Source organism: Copidosoma floridanum, unplaced genomic scaffold (genome assembly GCF_036245765.1).
Source record: "Copidosoma floridanum isolate Cflo_tuat_1 unplaced genomic scaffold, Cflo_Japanese_pri ptg000012l, whole genome shotgun sequence".
Taxonomy (NCBI): domain Eukaryota; kingdom Metazoa; phylum Arthropoda; class Insecta; order Hymenoptera; family Encyrtidae; genus Copidosoma; species Copidosoma floridanum.
The window spans coordinates 7,423,971-7,444,352 of NW_028321889.1; the positions used below are offsets into that span (position 1 = coordinate 7,423,971).

A 20,382-nucleotide genomic window follows, 5' to 3' on the forward strand; every position below is an offset into this window, starting at 1 on the left:
CAGGGTTTGTACCATTCCATGCTGCTGTTCGTGTTATACTATTCCTTTATTTCTGTACTCTGTAGGTGTAATCCGCAATCGCCATCAGCCAGCAGTTATAGTTGCTACAACTATAAGGCACGGCTCTACAAAAGCAATCCTGTTTTGCTTTATACACAAGTTACGACGTTACGAGACCTGCATATACTTCACACTTCACACACCATCAGAGGCCACCGATGGCCGCTATGTATACATCATTGATAATGTAGATACAATACATTAGAAAAGCAGATGACGTCGGTTCATAGGTATGTTCGGGAATTGAGATTGGGCATGCATCGTCGACCCACGGCTGCCCACGCGAACCTGAGCTCGACGACAGAACGCTCGTTCTCCAGAGGTTTCCGGCGTCTTCTGGCGAGAATCAGCTGGCCACTCAGGGTCCTGATTGGCTGGAGTTTTTCCTTTTAACGTCCTTTCGCCCCCCTGTACCTATACTCTGCTGTTTGTTGTGTTTGCAAACTAACAAATCACACTGTCTTATATACCTATGTATCAGCTGATTCTCGCCAGAAATTGCCGGAAACCTCCGGAGAACGAGCGTTCTTTGGTCGAGCTTTAGTCAGCGCGGGTAGCCGTGATGGGTAGACGGCGGCGTTCGCCCAATCTCAGTCCTCGAACATACCTTATGTACTTACTTTTTTCGTGACATTTTCCAACATTCTGTCGTCTGCTTTGTTTTGTTTACCTAGTAAAAAATTTTCGAAAGCTTACAATGCCAGACGTTGGAAAATATCCGACATCCTGATGTGTATATACTAGCTAACGCAATATAAAAGACGAATTTTTTTCAACGCTGGTAGTAAATCTTGGAATCGTTTTTTACCGTGTACGATCAGAAAAAGTCTCAAAAAAGAGCAAGTAAACCGAAGTCGTCCTCTTTTCTATACTGTATCAGTTATTCGAGCTATATATAGCTATATATTCGAGTTATATATAAAAGCCTTTAAGGTCTTGATAAATCATAGTTTATGTGTATATATATACTTAACTGGCTGGTGGCGATCGAGAGAGCGCAGGAGCAGACTCTTTTAGTATTCTATATGTGTATATATGTCGAGAATCGCAGTCCTCAGACTCAGAGCTCAGAGCTCAGAGCTGTTAAAAACACACAAAATATATATGTATATGTACTTATACCTACAACTACACTTCTCTTTTGCTTTTGACTTGGCTAGTTGGCTCATGCTTTACTGCTGCATGGCCTGATGTGTTTGTGCTTTTATAGATAGTGTTCTATTCTATACTATACGAGAATAACGAGAGGAAAATGAGTTGATCTGCAATACAGTAGTCACGGGACGTAGTAGTGCGGAAATTGTCTGTTTGCTTGACTCTCGTCATAAGTCTGGCAAATTATCAAATCACTGGAATTATTGATCCAATCCTTGGAGCCATTTTATGTGAAGCAAGAAACTAGGTACAAGGTTGTCCAGTAAATCATGTTCATCGTTTATTTGTTTGTTCGTCCGTTCGTTTAATCGCTTGTTTATGATACAAGCCTTTTTTTGATATATTGAGTCCTCGTATTTATCTTACCATTTTGTTTGCTCTCGCTTATTAACGTTTGTTTTTGTCATTGATCAAGTAGCTAGTGAAAGAAAGTGTTTTATGTCATCTTATGGAGTTGAATGTTTTATTTATTGTTTTTAGAATTAGTAATCATGACAGCTGGTACTAGTTTGGTTGTACCTATAGTACTGTGGGGACGTATAGCCCCTACACACTGTATTTCATGTATATATCTGTCAAAAGACCAAAAAACTTTGGTAACTGGCTGTTACGATGGACAAATTTGTTTATGGCAAGTGGACCCTGAAACTCTCAAGGTATGCTTTTTGTATCTGCTCAACTATTGATGTGCCAAGTAAGTATAAAGAGAGTGATTGAAATGCTTTTTCTCTTCAGATGACTCCAAGGTGTTTACTAGTGGGTCACACAGCTCCAATTATGTGCCTTACTCGAGCTAGTATTATCCAAGAGCAGAATTTCATAGTGAGCAGTAGTGAAAGTGGAGAGATGTGCACTTGGGATTTGGTTGATGGAAAATGTCGCGAAAATGTCAAACTCAACTACATTCACACACAGATTTTACCTTATGTTTCTGCTGGAGGAGATGATGTGAGATTGTTCTGTTCAGGGTATGCAGTAGTTGTATTTTTAATACTTGTTTTGTGTCTCTTTTAACTCAAACATCGACTTTAAAAACTTACAGGTACTATCCCGAAGTATTAGTCATGGATCCTTTTAGTTTAGAAATATTATTCACTCTGAGTTCAAAAGTCAATCCAGACTGGATTAGTGCTGTACATGTTCTTCGACCGGCCCAACGGAAAGGTCGGTTCTACGTGCACACAAGTTAGTTTACACTCATTCACACCTATGCTTTTTACCTTTATTACTTTTACATTGGTCCTCCTGGCTCCCTACGAGTTTTTAATTTTATTTTTTAGTAGAGTATTATTTGCACAGTTAATATTTACCATATTGCAAATAATTGAAATTTTTAAATCTTTTTTTTTTTTTTTTTTTTTTTTTATAATGACAAGCGTCATTTAATAATGAGTAGTTTATAATGACTGAGCATATTTTATGGATTTATAATTTGATTGGTAGTATTTTAAGTGTGTATAACAATGGGATGCACTGTTTATTATAATTATGATAAATAGACAATACTTATAACTATTATTTATATATGAGTCACAAAGTGTGACAAATAAAATCTTTTTTTATTTAAAATTATATACCTAACAATGAAGATTTTTAGATCTGGTTGATATTACTTTGATACCTATTTTTAATGTACATTATAATTTTACAGCATGTAATCGAAACGGAATCAAACTGGTACTTGAGTGCTGGTAGTTGAAATTGCTCTGTGTACTCCTATTTTTTCTAGATACTTGAACGGGTTTTAATCATCTGGCTGTTCATAAAACCAAAAAATCATATTCAAAGCATTTTTAATTTACTCAATCGATTTTATCAACAATCATTTAACAAACTAACGAATCATTGCGTTAACATTCATGTAGAATTTTTATGTTACTTTATCGTATCGTACTTCTACCATTATTTTCTATTTACCCAGCTAATACCTTTTCCTTGCTACTCATTAATCATCTACACACAAATTTATTACAAAAACAACATGCTCTGTAAGTATAGTGCAATGAATATTTTTGAACGTTAAACAAGATATATGATTCAACATTAATTGTATTTTACGTTTATATAAGCATGAAAGCTTGCGAATTTTAGCGAGGAAATAAAAAATTATCAATACTTATGAGAGGAAACGTTTGAGTTTGTTGACTTTTAAGTTTATGACTTGAATTTTCGAATTTTTCGTTATTATTTCATTATACATGTGCATAATTTATTTTTCTGGAATGAGTTTTTTCGCGATACTTATTGTATTTTGAACATGAAATACGGTTAAACATCAACAAGAGTACATTGAGAAATAAAAATAAAATACTCTTATCCAAGTAATATTTTTTGTGTACATAGTATTTCACACAAACAAAGGTCACGTTGATAAATTGCTTGTAAAAATATGCTGTTGATGCATTTGCAGATGGTATTAATTTTGCACAAAAAGTTTTTATTGTATTCTTTTTCTTAAAAAGCTTAGCATGTACTGTACGTTTTTTGCATTGTTTTTTTTCGTTGGTATTCTAAAAACCTTTTAAATTATTGCTTGTGAAAGAATACATGTATAAATGTATATGTAAACGTGTTTGTGTATTTGCACGTGTAAATAGGTGTAAATAGATTATTACTAAATCGTATGCCTCGATTTTTTGCTTTAAAATTATTCTTAGTAGTGCATGTCTAGAGATAAAAAGTTGCAAATAAAGTTTCTGTAGAATTCGCTTATTTTTAATTTTTTTTTTTTTTTTTTTTTTTCAATGTAAGTACTGTACAGAAATCTTTTGGTATTAATTTATACATGATGTTTGAAAATTGATTAATGGTGCGAAAAATGTACTTTGTGCTGCTTCAAACATTTAATAAACATAATTTAAAGATGACGTCGTCTTGGCTTTAACGACGACGGGAACCGTCAAAGTCTGGACACTTTCGGGGCATGAAAATCGCCATAGCGAACCCTTGTACGAAAACGAAAGCAAGCAAATTAGGTGTTTAAATGCACTGTCAATGATATGCTGTCCGGATAATCAACGAACAGTGCTAATAGTATGTTCCAAGTATTGGCAGGTTGGTTGAATTTTTTCGTTTAATATCAAGGCATTAATTTTTTTTGCTTTATACGTATACAATCTTTACATGAAAATTTGTGTACATCTTGTTACAGATATACGATGCTGGAGACTTTTCTGTTCTCTGCTCTGTGACTGCACCTCGAGGAGAAAGATGGATGGCTGGCGATTTTCTATCCGCCGATCGCGTCATTGTCTGGAGTGACGAGGGTCATGGTTATTTATACAAACTACCGGCCAAGTAAGTCACTTGGTTGAACGTAATTATAATTTTTGGAGTTTGCTCTATGATTACAATACTAAACATGCAAGAAACAATTTTTCAAGTAGATACGTGCATTTAAATTTTACGGTTGAAAAATTGATTCTTAAATTATTTAAAAAAAAAAACTTTTTTATCTCACTAATAATACACAATGACACTTGAATACCATAATGACTTTCAATAAATTGACATTTTTTTATTTTTTTATTGGTTGTAGGGCTATTACACATCTTGAAAGGTAGTTCTACACAAGTATTTACTACATAATTCTCACTAAATTTTAACGTATATTGCTCCTGATTTGTTTTGACTAGAGCTAACTTTGTAAACTAACAGAAATGGGCTAGATTTATTTAGTTGTTTAATCATATTAATATCAACAAATTCATACAACAAGACACTAAATTTTGATATGTATGTTTTTTTTCCTCTACTAGAGTTTTTGCTGTTAACTTTTAGCAAAGCACTTGCTAGCAATGCACAGTTTATTTATCATTCTGTTGTTGCCCATATTTGTTTTTGAGCATAACAACGCTAAAAACATATATTATCATGAAATAATATTCATACAATTTTAATTTCTCTAACGATAACGATCGTATTAATTTTCACTATTATTTAAAAAAAAATTTACATTATATTTAAAAAATCGTTATGGTGCATAAAAAAAAAAAAAAAACCATAACTTTAGAAATTTTTATGAAAAATGAAAACTTACATGAAAAGTGTCGTCAAGTTGATATTTAATTATTACATAAAGAGTTGTAACGAAAAAGAATTAAATAATGGTAATTAATAACAATAATAATTTAAAAAATGAAATGTATTTCTAAAATATTATCATGCTTGCACCGTCATGAGTCACAAATACAGGTAGAGCCTAATTAATGCATTGCTGGTCTCTTTTTTCACGATGATGTACTTTCCATAAAAATTTAACATCTGCATAATCTACGGTGGACCTGGTCTGTTATAGCAAGCTGAAGGGCAAGGCTATCAGCAGGTAACCCTGCATTGTCAATTAAAATCTCACTAACTTTAAGATACTATACTTACTTCCTCTCCAGCTTCTCTTGACTCTTTGTACTCTGTAAACCTTGAACTTTTTTCCACTTTATTAGATTACTAAAATTTATACGCCTTATTTTGATTACTTATTTAATGTTTGATACGTAAAAGGCATTAAATAATAATAATAATAATAATACTAATAATAATCGATACATGGAGTATTTATTTTGTATCTTACAAATAACCATGTAAGTTTTAATGATTTTCCTTTATTGGTAGAGTTTTATATTTTTTTTTAAGTTATAGCTAAATTTTTTTACTCTTGAATTTGTTAATTTTTTGATCGCGCCTAACGCGTTAATCTTGTCTTTAATTCTCTTCATACAAAGTAGTACTCATCTTCTCACTCTGCGAGTGTAAAATAATAAATCACAGCATTTGGATCATATATTTTTTTATTACATGATCGACGTTTACTTTATTTTTTTTTTTTTCGCTTTGCTTGCTTTTTGCGCATGTAGTGAATGGCATGTAAGCTATTTTCTAACTTTGATTAATATTTTTATTATTTTACGCAGTGGATTTTAGTTGCAAGTAGCAAGGTTCCAAGTAGTTTCTGTCAGACAGATACGCAATGGAACACTTACTTATCCGTATGGCGGTTCTTATTGTACATTTGTTTGATTCCATTGTATTCTTTATTGTAGAGTAAGATGAGTTTGCTGATATTCTATGTGCCTATTTATTGCAAAACGCTGTCTACTTTGGTTTTTTAAGATGTAGATTTTCATACAGATACTTACTTATTTGAAAGAAAGGAAAAAAAATTTGTAACTATTCAAGGCATCATTAAAATACCAAAGCAGCTGCTTCAACAAAACTTAACTGCAGAATGATTAACAATACTTGTTGAGCAGCAGCGTAGCGGACAACAAGAGTTTCCATTCTCAATCGGCAGAATCCGACCAACCATACTTGTACTGCACGCTAACTCAACCTGGTGACAAGGTACACACAATTTACCGTTTATCTTGTATAAATACCCAGTGGCCTTTTTGTTGACGTGATTAAATAACTGTTTCCTCAGCCTCTGTCGTGTCCACCTGCGATGCGACTGGTTACGGCACAACGTGGGAACAAAACGGTGAAGTATCTGCTGCGTGGCGATAGCGAGGGAGTCGTGATGCTATGGACGGTACCGGAGATGACGGGCCAGCAGCTGTCCCAGATGAACCAAATAAACGGCTCGCCGCCAATGCTGCCCCCAACTCTCAAGACGAGCTTGACTCTGGCTTGGGAGGCAATGAAACCTTCGCCAGTTGGCATCTTGGATCAGCTGGACAGCGGCGACGGGCACGGAATCAAGCTGACTACCAGCATTTATTTGCCCCAACAGAGCCGACTAGTCGTCGGTCGAGAAGATGGGAGTATAATAATCGTTCCAGCGACGCAGACTGTGATGTTGCAACTTTTGCATGGAAACCACCAGCAATACGATGGTATGGAAAAAACAGCAAACTAAAGTAGAAAACGTTCGAACAAATAAATAAAAATCGTTACTTCCTGTGAAATTTTAGACTGGCCTCCGCACCAGGTTCTTCTTGGCCATTCTGGTCGTGTCAATTGCCTACTGTATCCTCACGGTGCGTCACCCAGATACGACAAGTCGCATTTAGTTTCCGGTTCTGTAGATTTTGCCATCTGCTTGTGGGATTTGTATGCTGGAACTTTGATTCATCGTTTCTGCGTTCACGCTGGTGAAATCACACAACTACTGGTTCCTCCAGACAACTGCAGTGTAAGCTTCATATCTTGATGAAATTCAAAGATAAACAAGGGAATAACATTTATTTTGTCCTGCACAGCCAAGAATCCAAAAGTGTGTCTGCAGCGTAGCTTCGGATCATAGTGTAACATTGTTGTCCTTGGCAGAAAGAAAATGTGTAGTCTTGGCCTCGCGTCATTTATTTCCCGTGGTTACGATCAAGTGGCGACCGTTTGATGATTTTATGATAGTGGGCTGCTCTGACGGAGCTGTTTACGTTTGGCAAATGGAAACAGGTCATTTGGATCGAGTTTTGCATGGAATTATTGCAGAAGAGGTACTGTTTGCTTGTGATGAGAATATTATGATGGTATCTGGAGCCACAGGAACTGGAGATCTAGGCCTGGCGAATCCAGCAGTCCACTTTTTCAGGTATAACACGACAGTGTGAATAAATTGAAAAAAAAAATCATCAAATTTTCTATTGACATTTTGCAATCTTACAGAGGTTTGAGGCACAGAAATTTATCGGCGATTCGTCACGCAACGCAACGAGGCCTGCATCAATTGCAACAACTTCACGGGGGCCATGGGAATGATCACGGTAATACCATCAGAGCCAAGGGAGCGCCACTAACGATTCAAGGCTTTCGCAGCAACCCCAAGGATCCAGAGAGCCACATTCTTTTCTTTGACATCGAGGGCCTCATAGGTAAAGTCCATTTCAAACTAAATTAATTTTTTTTACAGGATTTATTTCGAGTTGATTGGATACTAAAGGGTAGGCATGGCACAAAAATTAGGGAAAAAAATTTTAAGTTGTTGCTGGGCTTATCGGTGTTGTTAGACCTAAGTGTGCTTTTACGAAATAAATATTTTTCAATGTCCATACAGTCCAATTATTGAGCGATGAGTACGGGGCTATGACTCCCGGAACACTAGAAGCTCAGGGCTTAGTTAATACCACGGAGTATCAGAAAGTTACTGCGCTTACGCGCTCAGCAAGCCCTGATGCGCATAAGAAGATTGCAGGTGAGGCCAATGGAAATACCCTACGCCACGCTTAACCCTTTAAAAACCAAGTTTTTGTCAAAGATTTATTTTACGCTTTTCTGAAATAACTTTACGTTTACGTGATTAAAAAAAAAATTTTTAATTGAAAATATTTGGCGATAAAATTGCCCGTGATGAACTTATCTCTTACTGTTTATTAACAAAATTTTTCTTTTTAAGCTTTTTTCATTTCGGGCAATAGCTCACAAGGTACTTTTGAGTGGGTAAATTTAAAAAGAGATGCACGTCATAGTAAAAATAAATTTGGTGAAAATTATTTGCTTACTGCTTTTGAAAGGTTGAAATGATTGCTCGTGCTTCGCTCGAAGTACATTAAAGTGTATTGCTAAAGGGTTAAGACCGAGGATGGCTAATAGACCTTGAAAATGGGTGTGCTGCATGCTCAAAAAAAAAAAAAAAAAAAAAAAAAAAATAGTAAGCTGAATTATTGACTAATGTGACACATTTATATAGACTTTTTCGGTCGCGTCAAGGATAAGGCGAGCGACATGGAGCGTGTGCTAAAGGAAAAGGACCGACACGGTACAACGTTGTTGCAATTTCATAGAGTTTAATGTTGTCTGCCAATACTTATTATTTGTTCATCCCAACTCTGCTCCCCCGTCCTATACTCATATACACGTTCAGCTGCTTTGAGTTTAGTGCATTTTAACATCACCTATATCTCTAACGTTTTCTCGAATCAAATTTTTTATGAGAGCAAGATGATACATGTAGAAAGACGGACTTGTAATCCAGCTACCCTGAGTTTCAAATCTCGATCTCTATCGTATCGCATGTTGTTGATCTGAGTAAAGAGGGCCATGTCATTTAAAGTTTAAAAAAAAAAAACTGTAAATGTTCATATTTGCATATTTTCTTCATTCATGATTTAAATTACTAAAAAAAATTTTGTCATCGATCCTTTTATGATTTACTTATTTAGATGTTGCTTAATTTTCATTTATTTGAAGTGTTTGAAGAAGAATCAGCTTTAAAGCCAGGACTAACTTTTTGGACGAAACAATTAGTTTAAAAAAATACCGCATCTCTTAATAAAAACGTATACATTTGCAAGTCCTGTCTGCAAAGCTCTCTCTGTGTGTATATATATCATTTAAAAAATTATTAACGCAGCTTTGTGCTTGCAAATTGTAAATATTTACATAAATGTGGCGAGGATTTTCATGTGACTAAAGGGGTACGATTTTCCGATAGGTATTATTGCTAAGATGAAGGAGGGTGCGGAGAATGTGCAAACCAAAATTCAGGCCAAGGTGGAGAGCGTTGGCCTGAAACTCGAAGGCAAAGGTTAGCATTGAACGTTCGCTTGGCAGGCATAAACCTTATTTTATATTGTACTTATATATACTCACTTGTTCACGCACAACGAACATAAGTTAGACATGTATACCTGTACGAATTTTTCCCAGGCATAACAAGTTATACGTACACTTGACGCGGCTCAAGTCTCCATTGAAATCTACCGAAAAATTACTTTTATTTAATCATTAAAAAAAAAAAAATAAAAAAAATAGATTTTTTTCATTGGTAAAATGTAAGATCCAACCGGTTCAAGTGTACACGTATATCTAAATACCTCAATTCTCAATGTATAGCATGAGATATGTACTTTGTCTGCGTCTGGCTTGTAATTATTATTTATTGTTATGTATTATTGTAAGGATGGTATCGATATAAGTTTACCTCAAAAAAAGTGGCTAGTCAACATATTTTTCCTACCTCGGGCGTTTTTCGTGATCTTATTGGGCATTTGTTGCGTCCTCGGTAGGAAAAGCTTAGGATTCGTCATCCTATCGGGGCAATCGCAAGGGGTGGTCGACCTGGAGGAGATGAATACTAGTGAAGGAAATTACTATTCTGCGTTCAAAAACTGCATGAAAAATGACGCCACTTTTTTTGAAGGCATGTTGATAAATGCATATTACCTACACTCAATGATCATTAATTCCGCTCATTTCAGTTTATCACAAGTGGCATTCTTCATTTGACCCCTCCCCCGCACGTTCTTATGTGTTGAATTTCTTTGAAATGAAAAAAAAAGTTGAAATGTTTTTATTTGGACTTGCCAATTACGTTCCTCTATCCGAATATTTCTATCCGAACAAATACGTATATTTTATCATTATAATATACGTATATGTTGTCATTCGCACAGTCATAAACATATTAGTTTTAATATGCCAATACATTATATATCTGTATTTGGTTTCTAATATTCGATTTATTAGCACTGATACTTGATACTTTAGCCGTAATAGTTATTTATATCTTTCTTTACATTGTTGCTACTGAATAATAATTTTTTTCTGACATTTTAATAAATTCCTGATTTCGTTGATATTTTTAATACCCAGCAATTAATTTTTATTTTCATTAATAAACAGGTGATGGCTGGAATAACGACGGCGGTAAAAATTCTCTGAAACGTAACGGAGTCTTCAACGAGCCAAACACGACGATGGAAATAGCTCAGCTGTTGCTTAGTTTGCTCCATGCCTGGGGTATAGATCCGGACCTGGATAGAGTCTGCGAAGGGAAATTGGGCCTGCTGAGACCTATGGTACCCGTATCCTTCGGTGTACTGTCCAAAGGAGGCAAGTAAACTTTGAATTTCCACGTAATTTCTACCATTTCATGAAATGAGAAAAAGTTCTCCAATGCGAATATTACAATTTTAGACTACATGTCGTTTTTGCTTCCCACATGGCAAACTCATTTGGAGCATGCAATCGAGGAGCCAATAACACAATTGGAGCAACGTCTACCGGTTGAACTAGTCAGGCAGGAAAGGCTGACGCGAGCCTTCACCTCGCGGGCACACTGGGAGCTCTCCACCACTCTGACCAGCAACCATTTATTGTCCGTGGTGGCCCTGTCCAATACTCTCATGTCGATGAATAATGCGACGTTTGTTCCTGAACAAGAAAGAAATCGGAAAATGCACAGGTATCGTTTTTTTTTTTTGTGTTACTTAAACATGCTTGATTTTCACTTTCACTGAGTTTGTAGGCCAGGAAATAGGCCAGTCAATTGGAATAAGGTGGAGGAGGAAAGCGAAGAAATGTATACCGTGCAGCAGGCACAAATCAAGCAAGGCTGGTCCTTGTTAGCTACTTTACACTGTGTGCTATTGCCAGACAAAGTTTCTGCCATAGGAGGATCAAAGACGTTCAAAAAACCTCAGGTTGAAATGATGGCCCGTCGTTGGCAACACCAGTGTGTCGAGGTAACTGATGTTTTTTTTCGCAAAAAAAGGTTGTTATCATTTTTATTTCTATTTTGATTAAATATTTCAGATAAGAGAAGCAGCTCAGGCCCTCTTACTCGCTGAATTGGCGCGAATGGGACCGAAGGGTCGAAAAGCTTTGGTGGATAATTGGGCACAGTATTTGCCAATGTACAGTACTCAGGAGCCTATCGCTCCGCAGCCTCAGAATCAAAGTCCATCGTCCGGTAGTCCTCCACCCAACCATGAGCTACAAGAGCCAGAAGACGACGAAGAGGAAGAACTTGCTGAAGGCAAGTGCTTTTGATCTTATAGATAAACTTTGTTAAGTCACAATTTTCCAGCTAAATCAAAAAATGTTTATAGAATTGAGTATATCGAGGAAGCCTTCGAGCGCCGCAGAACTGAAGCGCAAGCAAACTACGGCCGTTGTGTTGTTGGGTGTCATTGGAGCTGAATTTGGACAGGATGTGACTGTGAATAATCAGAAGAAAGACAATGATCAAAGACGTAAAAGCTCTGTTGTCGAAGGCTTTGGCATTGGAAACAACAATTTATCGAGACTTACTAGTATGGCACTGACGCATCTGTTGTATGCACAACATTCGCCAAAGCTGCCGATGCACACGGCGCTGAGACGAGCAGCCATAGATCTCATTGGCCGTGGATTTACCGTCTGGGAACCATATCTCGATGTGTCAAGAGTAAATATATACATTTTCACTTTAATCCAACTCATCTCGCTCAAGACAGAAATATTACACCCATACATTTTATTTCCAGGTTCTCTTAGGCCTACTGGAAATGTGCTGTGATGCTGATAAGCTTGTGCCAAGCATGACCTATGGCCTACCACTGACTCCAGCTGCGGACAGCTGTCGAACGGCTCGTCATGCCCTAACTTTGATTGCAACTGCACGACCAGCTGCTTTTATTACGACGATGGCAAGAGAAGTAGCTAGGTATAACACGCTTCAGCAAAACGCACAGACCCTCAACGTCAATCTGGGAGCCAATGTACTTGCCAGAGCAAAACCAGAGATACTGAGAATTGTTGAGCAGCTCATTGATAAGATGCAAAACGAGATGAGCGATTTGTTGGTAGAGGTAAGTAAATGTTTTGAATTGTGTTGTCATCAAGGCAAAAGGGTTTAAAAATATTTTCAACGAAAAAAAGCATTAAATTATTAAAAATCTTAATTTTAGGTGATGGACATAATTTTGCACTGTCTGGATCCTGGACACTTGAAGACCAAGCCTTTGAATGACGTTTTCCCAGCCATTTGTAGATTTAATCAAGTACTGTTGTACTTTTTCTTTGGCAAAAAATTAATTTTAAAAATCTCGTTATATAATGTATAATAATTGATTCAGGTAAGCCATCATCCGGCAACGCGCAGAATAGCTGTTGGTAGTCGCACGGGCCATATTGCTCTTTACGAATTGCGAGGTACTGTCAAGTGTCAGTCCATCATAGCCCACCAAGTTCCAGTAACTGCATTAGCATTTTCTCCTGAAGGAAAATATCTTGTTAGTTATTCGTGCAATGAAAATAAACTGTGTTTCTGGCAGGTAAATTAAAAAATGCAAAAAAAAAAACATTTAATCATTATTAGACTCTTTTTGTGATAAAAAAAATTAAAACAATTTTCTATAAATTACAGCAAATAAGTAGCGGAATGTTTGGCCTAGGAAATTCTCAAATTCGCTGCATCAAGTCGTACAGTACTGCCCCGATAAATGACGTTGCACGATTAAATCCAATGAGATTAGCTCGTCTGATATGGATTAACAATCGAACGGTGACCCTCATGCTAGCCGACAGTTCGGAAACTCGCTTTAACGTTTGAATTTCCGTTAACTTTTTCATCATGGAGTTTAATGAGGTAAAAAATCGACACGAAGAGATTGAGATTGTCTTTACTGTAAGTAGGATTTTTACATATCTATTATTCAAACATGTGATTGTAAACCAAAAAATATGCTAGAAATTCTCCTATTTTCTCTATTAAGCTATAAACCTTGATATGCTGAAAGCAGAATAAATTAGAACCGATAAAAGTACAAATACTACGGTGATGGTCAATGAAACAAATATTCTCGTCTTGAATTTGTTAAAAATCTTGAATTAATGATTCAGAGAATTTTTGTTGTTGTGTTGAGTCAATCTCAATGATACAATTAAAAATATTTCCAAAATTGTTTCAACTTTTAGAATATCGTCTAAAATTATCGATGTAAAATCGTACTTATGTGTAAATTAAAATCAGCAGCTCAGCTCTAATCTGTACATAAATGACCGCTAATAAATTGCGTGAGTGGGAATGATTCAGTACTTGAAAACTTTTCGCTTAAAATAATTGAGAATATAAATTATAAAACAGTGGTCGATATGTTGATTGAAGATACCGGATTTTATAAAAAATCTATATTTGTTAAATTTATTTTGCAAGTTTACAATTTGTTGTACAACGTCTACGGAATATAGAATCAATAATTTCAAGTTTGCAAGCAAAATTTTTTACCGACATTGACATCGATGGACTTTCGTCATAAAAACATCAGCTGTAATTTGTCATGAAAATATTTAATTATTGTAACCCCGAAAGTTTCTGATGAAAAGTAGATTTTTTTTAAGGTCGATTAGATGATTAATAACATAAGCTGAACTCACTTATGTCGGCTATGGCAATCTTTTGATTGTTTCTATTCTATCACTTATTTTTCTCAATGAAGATTACGTGCTAAAATTTTGAGACGTGAAAACATTACAAAAAATAGTTACTTCCCGCGATATCAAGTAAATAATTTTCTTGAAAATATTTGAAAATGAAAAATAGCCCAATGTAACTTCTGTTTTATCGTTTATTGGTTATAAGTATTCCTTTCCACGGGCGAAATATTTTTTTACCAACAACCGATACCCAAACTCCAGTCATGCGAAAAATAACTACCATAATTTATTCTTACCGTTGGAAATTCTCACGCGGTCTAATCAAGCGTGGTGACAATAAAGCGGCTAGTTTAATTATACCACTTGTTACCTCTTTAATTTTAACTACGTGTAGAACATCGTTAGGTTCTTCGTTACATAAACATAATCTGAAAACATAGTATTACGCTTGCATCCATACAGATTATATAAATATATAATAAATTGTATAAAAACTGCATATGAATAACAATAATAAATAGTACATAACGTAACTTATGGTTATCCTATCGTGCGAATTGTAACGCACTTATGAATCTTTGACTTGCTGGCGAGCAAAGAATGCTTATATTGAACTTTTTTTTTTTTTTTTTTTTTTTATAATAATTTTGCGTTCGTGTTACCTATGGTGCGGCGTTGTTATAAAGTGCAATTTCACACAGTAGTGAATAACTTGTTGTTTTACTTTCTCGTACCACCAACTGTTTTATCGAAAAATCTTGTTTTGGTGTATATAATAAGCACAGCATGCTACACAAGTGATGTAACTGTGCTTCGAAAGTATTGGCATGTAGGCAGTAGTAACCAGACAGATACGTCAACCTGTTAGTCAGTGGCATTTTTGTATTAATTTTATCGCAAGAGTTAATTGTTATTTATCAATACTAACCAATTAATATACTCTTACAAGTGCGTCAAGCTGTATAAAAAAAAAAGCTGAGGCTTTTCTCCTACCAAGCTTTGAAAGTTAGTTTTAAATTATTTTCCTAAAAACTAATCTTGTCAACGAGACGAGCAATCAATCGTAACAGTCATGTTGCTATTGAGCTTTTCCGTAATGTACGTGAGTTTTATCAAACGTGGATACTTAAACGTAAACATCATTCCACGTCAGTTGAACGAGATAATTATACAATGCCAATAACGTTCGACTTGGAGTTTTGGAATTTAAGTATAATAGGTGTGGGTGTATAGTCACCGAGTCTTTGATCCTGGATTAAATATTCATGCTTAACTTAAGAAAAACAAAAACAAATCATTGAATGTTGCATCGAATTTGATAGTAAATTTGGCAGGTTCATCCCACCTTACGCACTTGCTCCAACGAAAGTATAAAATATTTATTATTGTTATTATTCTTGTGATTTTCATTGGGATGTGAAATTGTGCGCGTCACGTGATGAGCCTACGCCAAAAAAACTGCCTTTAAATGAAAATATAAAAAAAAAAAAACTTTGTTATCGATGATAACCAATTGTACCATAGATAATCAAATTTGCGGATTATTATTATTACCATCACTTTTATCAATGCACGTGTAAGAAAGCGAATGAGAAGCGAAAAAGAAAACAATAGAGCGCGTTATATATATTTGTTGTTATTGTTAGTGTGTATTCGTCAAGCGTATTTAATAAGCATACCTCTACCGAGGACAGTGTATTACCGATGGATTATTATATTATTACATGTGTATATATATACATATATATATATATTCAGAACAAGTTACTCGTCTCATTATTTTGTGTTCTTGGCCAAAAATAGCTTTACTTCTTCGAAAAATTGTATATTTGCTCCGAATTTGTCAACTCAATTTACCACCACCAATTATTATCAATCTCCCAAAATCAACTGCACCGATTGATAAAAAAAAAAAAAAAAGAGAGATACCAATAATACAAAGGAAATTGATTGCAAACAAAATTACTCAACGTGACACTCGATAAACTTCAATAATAGCGTAAGGATCAATTGCGATTACAAGTGATTTAGAGTGTAAGTGTTCCCCATAAAGGTACAGTCATCGAGAAATGAATATAAGCATAATCCGCCCACCCTTGAGTACATGTTAATGAGCGTCAAGGGAGTGAGCAGCAGAACCACCGCCAATTGTTGCAAAATCTACAAGGCGTATGTATCTACACACATACTTTACAACAAACAACAGGTGAAACCCTGTGTTGTTCTTATGGGTTGTGTCGGCCAATCAGCTACTGTCCCGCGTTCTGCTGCTCACTCCCTTGAAGCTCACTAGTTCAGTGGCTGTATGTTTTCTCTAAGCCAATAAAAAACTACTACTACTAAGCTCACTAGTACATGTGTATATACATATATAAGTATATAATATTTAAGAAGACCTGCGCGAGCTCTTGGCAATGTGGGCCCACCGAGTGTCCACCGCAACGACGTCTGCATATTAACGCACTCGCCGCGGAGCTTGATCTCCTCTCCCCCTTTCGCTCGCCAGTCAGCTCGACCTTTTTTTTCTTTTTCTTTTTTTTTTTTTTCCACTCGCATTCGACATCGGCATGATAATCGCATTTTTTACTGCGCAAAAAGTAATTCGACGAATCCGTCAACCACGTCGAATTGTATATACTTTTTTTTATGTTTTACTATATATTATGACAGTAAGACAACCAAAACGTTTAGCTACGGCCACTTGGATTTTTTTTTTCAATTCGCAAAATCCATCGATGCTCCCCTATACTCGTCATCTATGACTTTCATGTACGGGCGTAACCACGCAAATGTCGCACCCCCTCGCGAAAAAAAAAGAGCCTCATTTATAATTCACGTGTGACACTTTCTTCCCTCCGCCAACACGCGCGTGTATATACGTACTCGCACACTTCTCGCTCGTGTGACTGCACACGTGGGGGAGGGGGGGGGGAGAAAGGAATTAATTTCTCTCGACGGGGCGCATCGTCCGTGCATGTATATGGATCGATTATACGTCGGGAGATGGATATTCGCGCGTCAAACCAGTAGTCGTGCCTCGTATCTCTGTATAGTGTTTGTGTATGGTATATACTTAGGTTTGTGTATCTGTGTATGGTGCGCAATCGATTTTTCTCGGGGAGGAAAAAAAAAATTTAATTGCCTCTAATGCGTCGCCAAAACGTTCTATTTCATTTTTTTTGGGGTAGTCGTAGATATTCCTCCACATTAAGGGATTGTATTTCGACCAAAGCAAATGTCACCCAAATTTTCCCAACAGTGATAATCGTTTCGAGTTGGCTCTTTTTACATTCAACTTGATATTATTCAATCAACTCTCACGAATAACCAACGTCGTCATAATTGAATTTCTGCTCGAGCAATGAACGCGTCGGTCGTACTTTTTTTGCGCAATACTCGCTACGTCTCGAAAAAGTTCGAGTTTCGTCGTTTGCAAATCAAAGATAAATTTAACTTTACGCCCAGATGGATGGGCATCGCGTCTTCGAAGGCGCGCCTTCTCTGCATATTATCTCCAAGTCGGCATCTACGCTTTTCCAATATGTATGGTAATTACTATACACGCCTGACGCACACATAAGTACATCATATCTACAGTTCACATATACCATACTTCTTGATGTGTATGTGAACGTAACAGATATGTTTATATTATTATTGTTGTTATTATTATTACTATTAGTTTATATCCATCTCTTTTATGATTAATCGACATTAAGCGTAACTCCATATATTACAAATAAAAGAGATATTTAGCGTGTGGTCTCTTAAGCTAATTGTTGACCCGTACAACAAACGATCGGTGTATAGGTACTTCCATGGCACTTTAGTCGCGATAATTGAATGTCGATTGATAGGTATAAGTACAATGAACAAACTTGAAGTATCACAATGACTGGATGAGTGAGTCGAAATCCCGTCAAACGAAGAAGAGAGCATAGAAAAAAAAGAACCAGAGTCGAAGACGAAGGAGTATAGGTGAGTACTGGAAGAGGAAACGATCGGATCATCATTATCATCGTCGTCGTGCGTGGTCGCGTGTATGATGATACAACACCATGATTTATACATACAGCTTTGCTGTTTTGCCTGGTCATTCGGTTTCATTAAGGAGTCGCAGAAACCGATCTGTCCCCGATAAAGGCCGCGAGGGAGCGAGCGGCTCAGCCTCGCACTACTTGTATACATATATATATATATATATATATATATATATATAGGTATAACTATACGCCCTGGCAAATTGACGTCACCGGACACACCCAGCCAATGCCCCGCGATTTTCAATCTCCGATAGTCCAGTATAACATACGTATATTATACGTGTACCTGCACCGCGATAAATCCATCTGTACACGTGTACATACGTATATATTAATGGTGAATGTGGTTGGCTCTCCATCTTCACATTTAAAACCGATCCGCCGGAACCGGAGCGGTTGTTTCAATCAATCGCAGAGTCTCTGCGATAATACACATTATATATCGAGGAGCGACTGAAAATAGCTGCCGGTCTCAAATAGGAGCCTACGTGTATATATAACATAAATGTACAGCCGAGCGCATTCACACGTAGTGAGCCATTTATAATACGCACATTGCAGTTATAATATATACCGACTTGTGAGACAAGAAGTGTTGAACGAGTCGTTGGGCTCCGTAACATCGGCAATCATTGGTCGAAAGACAGACACTTTTTTTTAATATGTGTATAATATATGTATTTCGCCGATCCTCACCTTATCGTCAGTTTTTGCATGATGAAACATCGATAATGTGTATATATATTATGATGCATTGCAGGCAACAATGTATAAACACACAAGTATCGCGCCTCGCTATACTGACTCTTTATTACACATTTAATTGGCAAGAACAAATGGCTGATGGTGCGCGTGTTTTAGGAATTCACATTGATTTTTAGCTCGGACATCTAATGATAATTTACAATGTGCTGTAGATTGCTCCATAAAATTCATTGTGTACAACACAAAATACTCATGACTCGCGAGTCTCGTGACCTTTAAATAAGTGATATATATATAGGAAAAAGAAAATAAGCGATTCTGCTGACTCAAGGTAGGTAGGTATGTTATACATATAGATACACGAGCTCACCTCCGCGGGCATCAGAGTAGCACGGGATAGCTGGCTCCACCCACTTCATCCCTGATTTCGCGACGAAATCTCATTTATACGTACATAGGTGTATAGTGTATAATACACTTGGGTAACTCTTTGTGTGAGTGTAAAATACGTGTGTATGTATACATATAGGGACCGAGCAACCATTGCCATCGGAAAGTTTTCCTCAAAAGATCCAACCAAAGTTGCACGTATGGCTGTATACATATATATATATATATATATTTATACGCTGTGGTGTACAAATACACACGCGCGCAGACCGAGGGGGGGGGGGCGATAAAAAACAGTCCAGTCAGCGGGGCGTGGATGTACCTATCCCGAGGCGGACACTCGACGCGCGAGCAATCTCCCATCCGAAAAGAATCGGAAACGGATGTATAGGTACGCGTGAGTTTGGAGGAGGCATTTAAATAGCAAAAGCCGTAAACGGGTATACATATGTATAAGCCCAACTGCTGCTGTACCATCACCATCACACTTGCACCATATACGTAGTTTCTTTCTTTCTTTCTTTCTCACTTGTTCCTCTGCAAGGTATACCTATATACAATTTGCGTTGTTTGAAACAGCCTGTCTTGGTTTTTATCTCTCTCTCTCTCTCTCTGTCTACGGTTTTGCTGCTACCTCGAAAGGGTGTGTCCACCGCGAGATAAATTTTATTTGTCCGTTGCTTTTTTAAACTCCGGTGCGACTGCATCACCTGGGTTCGCCTTCGGGTATTATTTTTATTTTTTATTTTTATTGTTGTTATCATGATTATTATCATCGTCGACGAGTCGTCGAGGCGAGAGAACAATGCACGCAAGGGAAATTATTAACGTATAAGAATATAATATGACTGGTTGCACGAAAAAAATTGTCTATTGTTTAAAAAATCAATCAATACCACATACGTAATAACCTATTTGTTCCACCTAATGTGTCGAAAGATACTTATTGGACAAT

The 20,382-nt window shown here is 36.5% G+C and overlaps 1 protein-coding gene across 7 annotated transcripts; it reads left to right on the top strand.

The window, feature by feature from the left end:
- Positions 1 to 1,082: 1,082 nt before the first annotated feature.
- On the top strand, positions 1,083 to 15,583 carry Rbcn-3B (WD repeat-containing protein Rbcn-3B). 7 transcript variants are annotated; one of them, XM_089590629.1, is made up of 25 exons: positions 1,083 to 1,469; positions 1,696 to 1,871; positions 1,951 to 2,183; positions 2,258 to 2,400; positions 4,079 to 4,269; positions 4,367 to 4,512; positions 4,754 to 4,774; positions 5,513 to 5,539; positions 6,465 to 6,555; positions 6,635 to 7,046; positions 7,125 to 7,345; positions 7,413 to 7,744; positions 7,819 to 8,024; positions 8,207 to 8,344; positions 8,840 to 8,908; positions 9,584 to 9,676; positions 10,774 to 10,983; positions 11,068 to 11,335; positions 11,399 to 11,615; positions 11,686 to 11,908; positions 11,982 to 12,319; positions 12,399 to 12,722; positions 12,822 to 12,914; positions 12,990 to 13,187; positions 13,280 to 15,583. In XM_089590629.1, exons 2-25 carry the CDS (start codon positions 1,707 to 1,709, stop codon positions 13,463 to 13,465), a joined length of 4,545 nt encoding a protein of 1,514 aa, XP_089446755.1. In that variant the 5' UTR covers positions 1,083 to 1,469; positions 1,696 to 1,706; the 3' UTR covers positions 13,466 to 15,583. The 7 variants fall into 7 exon arrangements, with proteins under 7 accessions (XP_089446755.1, XP_014203335.2, XP_089446756.1 ...); XM_014347849.3 differs by lacking the exon at positions 5,513 to 5,539 and having other exon boundaries at positions 1,084 to 1,462; XM_089590630.1 differs by lacking the exon at positions 4,754 to 4,774 and having other exon boundaries at positions 1,084 to 1,462.
- Positions 15,584 to 20,382: the final 4,799 nt, after the last annotated feature.